The following is a 2,286-nucleotide window of genomic DNA, read 5'->3' as shown; positions in this document are numbered from 1 at the left end:
GGAAAACAAAAGAGCCAAGGCAACACCAGTGGCAACTTTTAAGAAGTTTTTAAAAACTGAGAATGTAAGTGATGAGTACGTACACATTTGCATTTCTATCCGACCAGTTGGCTTCGTGTGGGCGTGCGGTCGACATTGACTTTGATTATGACAAGCGTTTTCTGAGAGGCGAAAGCAGAACACTACCATTGAAAGAAGATAATCGAGATGAAGCTGAGGAGCGCGGAATCTCCCAAGTCGCACAGAAAATCGCAGACAAAACAAAGCAGTTGGGCAAGAAGACCGAGGAAATATGGAAGCGCATCCAAGCGTGGTACTTCGCGAAGGAGGCGCCAAAACTCAAGCGCAGATTTGAGGAGCTGCTTGATGAGGGCAAATCTTATGCCGAAGTCGAGGCTCAATGGAGCAGTCTCTTATGGAGTGGCTGGTGGTCAACACCACCTGGGTTCAAGAGATTCCTTAGACAGTATGATGATTTTCTGAGGGAAAATAAGCGCTTCGATCTCGTAAAAAAAACGAATTAATGATGAAAGCCGTGATTACCCTGTCGTGAAAGCATCAATAAAACGATGCGTTTGCTTCTGGCAGTGTTTTAGTGGCATCAGTCACTCATACATTACATCTGATAAAATGCCCTAACTGTCGAATGTGTGTGGCTTCTACATATGCAAGCCTCGCCCTCAATAACGTTATTGTTGATAAAATGCCGAGATGTATGTGAGTGGGGCTCCAAGATAGATTTGGTGTTTCTTAGTTAATTAGTTCACTTTATTTGTTTGACATATGCTTTTAATTAAGCAAACTTTGTGTTCCGCGTGATACCAAGGTAAGTGCAAGAACTAGCTCTTGGGCAATGCGAGCAAAACTAGAAACCGAGCTCGCTATCTCAGGCATCCATCGATCTCATAGAATAAGCGACGGTTGAACCTAATGTCGTAATTTCGTTGATCGCCACGAAAATCACAGCGAACACATAGTATGTATGTAAACATAAGAAAAAAAATTCAACGTATACCACGAAGAATCGGGCATGCTGCAGCGTATTCAACCAGCTTCCAATACCAAATAGAACTTTTTGACATCAATCCCACCAAAAAATAATAGTGGACGAGGGCGGGGGGGGGTCTGGTAGTACTGAGTAAAATCTCTATATGATTTGGTATAACGTCTGCGACTTACACTAGATGCCGAATGATCAAAGGTATGGCTCACCCCATCGTTGGAGCGCTAGTGTTTGCAAGCATACGTTGAGCTGGACCGAGCCCGAGTTGCAATATATTCACGCTTGCTTCTTCGTCGAAGCACGTACCAGAGTTCAGCTTGAAATAGTGACCACGCTATACAGACGCGCTGCTTGTTTTGGTTTACTTGGAGCATCTACCGCCTTAGAGTATCGTGTGTGTACAAATCAGAGAAGTCGTAAACTCTTCTTGAGTCTGCCGAACTGCAGCCACAAGCTTCAGCAAGAACTTTCTGTTGCACACAACTAAATATCCTTAACAGCACACATACAAAAGTGTTTTGAGACCGCCCAAAGCAACAGGAGTTAAGAAATGAGCTATCAGTGACTATACCAATTTCTAATTTTTCGTACACTGCACAAAATATAATTGGAGAATACTATTTGCGTTGGTCATCATCGATCGCAAACTGTTAGTCTAATCATTTTACTCTGAAATGTTTACCGGCATACTTGCACATGCAATACTTCTGAAGTACAACGCAACAGTTGTTTGTGAAACACTGATTGGGTTAACCCTTTTGCAACTTGGCCCTCACTAAGTTAGCGGGTGGTATTCATACTAGCAAGTCCATTAAACGGTCCAATGTTACCTCTACTAAACATCATTTACAACCACCACTTCATTGGATCCCACAATTTTGTTGCACTTCGGTTTGTTTAGTCTGATTGTGATTAATAATATGAACATGTACCTACAGACGTGCGCATTGCAAATTGAGCTTGATCTTGACTCGTATCTTTTAAACTCACATTTGGCGATTTACTAGAAAATATACCAATGATATACCATATTACATGCGTTTGTGAGTTCTTAGTGTGAGTCGTGCAAGTCCACTAGAATAGCTCCTTGGTACATGTATCATTATCAACACACCGCCAGGTATCACTGGTTTCTTGCTGTCTTCCGGTTTCCACTTAGATCCGTCCGTTGTTTTGAAAACGGATAAGTACCCGCCGATTCCAAACTGCACAATAGGTGAAGTAAGTCGCGGCGTCATAAGCCAAACGGGCGCAGTTCGAGGAACTGGTGGTGGCCAAGCTCG

At 42.9% G+C, this 2,286-nt stretch overlaps 2 protein-coding genes across 2 annotated transcripts; one reads left to right on the top strand and one right to left on the bottom strand.

Moving 5' to 3' along the window:
• Positions 1–71: 71 nt before the first annotated feature.
• On the top strand, positions 72–524 carry PPTG_24774 (hypothetical protein; the record flags this gene model as incomplete). The annotated part of the gene is made up of 1 exon (XM_008918488.1): positions 72–524. The coding sequence occupies one exon, from the start codon at positions 72–74 to the stop codon at positions 522–524; it is 453 nt and encodes a 150-aa protein (XP_008916736.1).
• An 861-nt stretch (positions 525–1,385) lies between these two features.
• On the bottom strand, positions 1,386–2,241 carry PPTG_24773 (hypothetical protein; the record flags this gene model as incomplete). Its single annotated transcript, XM_008918487.1, has 3 exons — positions 1,386–1,473; positions 1,994–2,006; positions 2,118–2,241. 3 exons carry the CDS (start codon positions 2,239–2,241, stop codon positions 1,386–1,388), a joined length of 225 nt encoding a protein of 74 aa, XP_008916735.1.
• Positions 2,242–2,286: the final 45 nt, after the last annotated feature.

The sequence above is a fragment of the Phytophthora parasitica genome (assembly GCF_000247585.1).
Source record: "Phytophthora parasitica INRA-310 unplaced genomic scaffold supercont2.215, whole genome shotgun sequence".
Classification (NCBI taxonomy): Eukaryota; Oomycota; class Peronosporomycetes; order Peronosporales; family Peronosporaceae; genus Phytophthora; species Phytophthora nicotianae.
The sequence above is the reverse complement of the archived record's forward strand: the minus strand, read 5'-3'. Positions and strand labels throughout refer to the sequence as shown.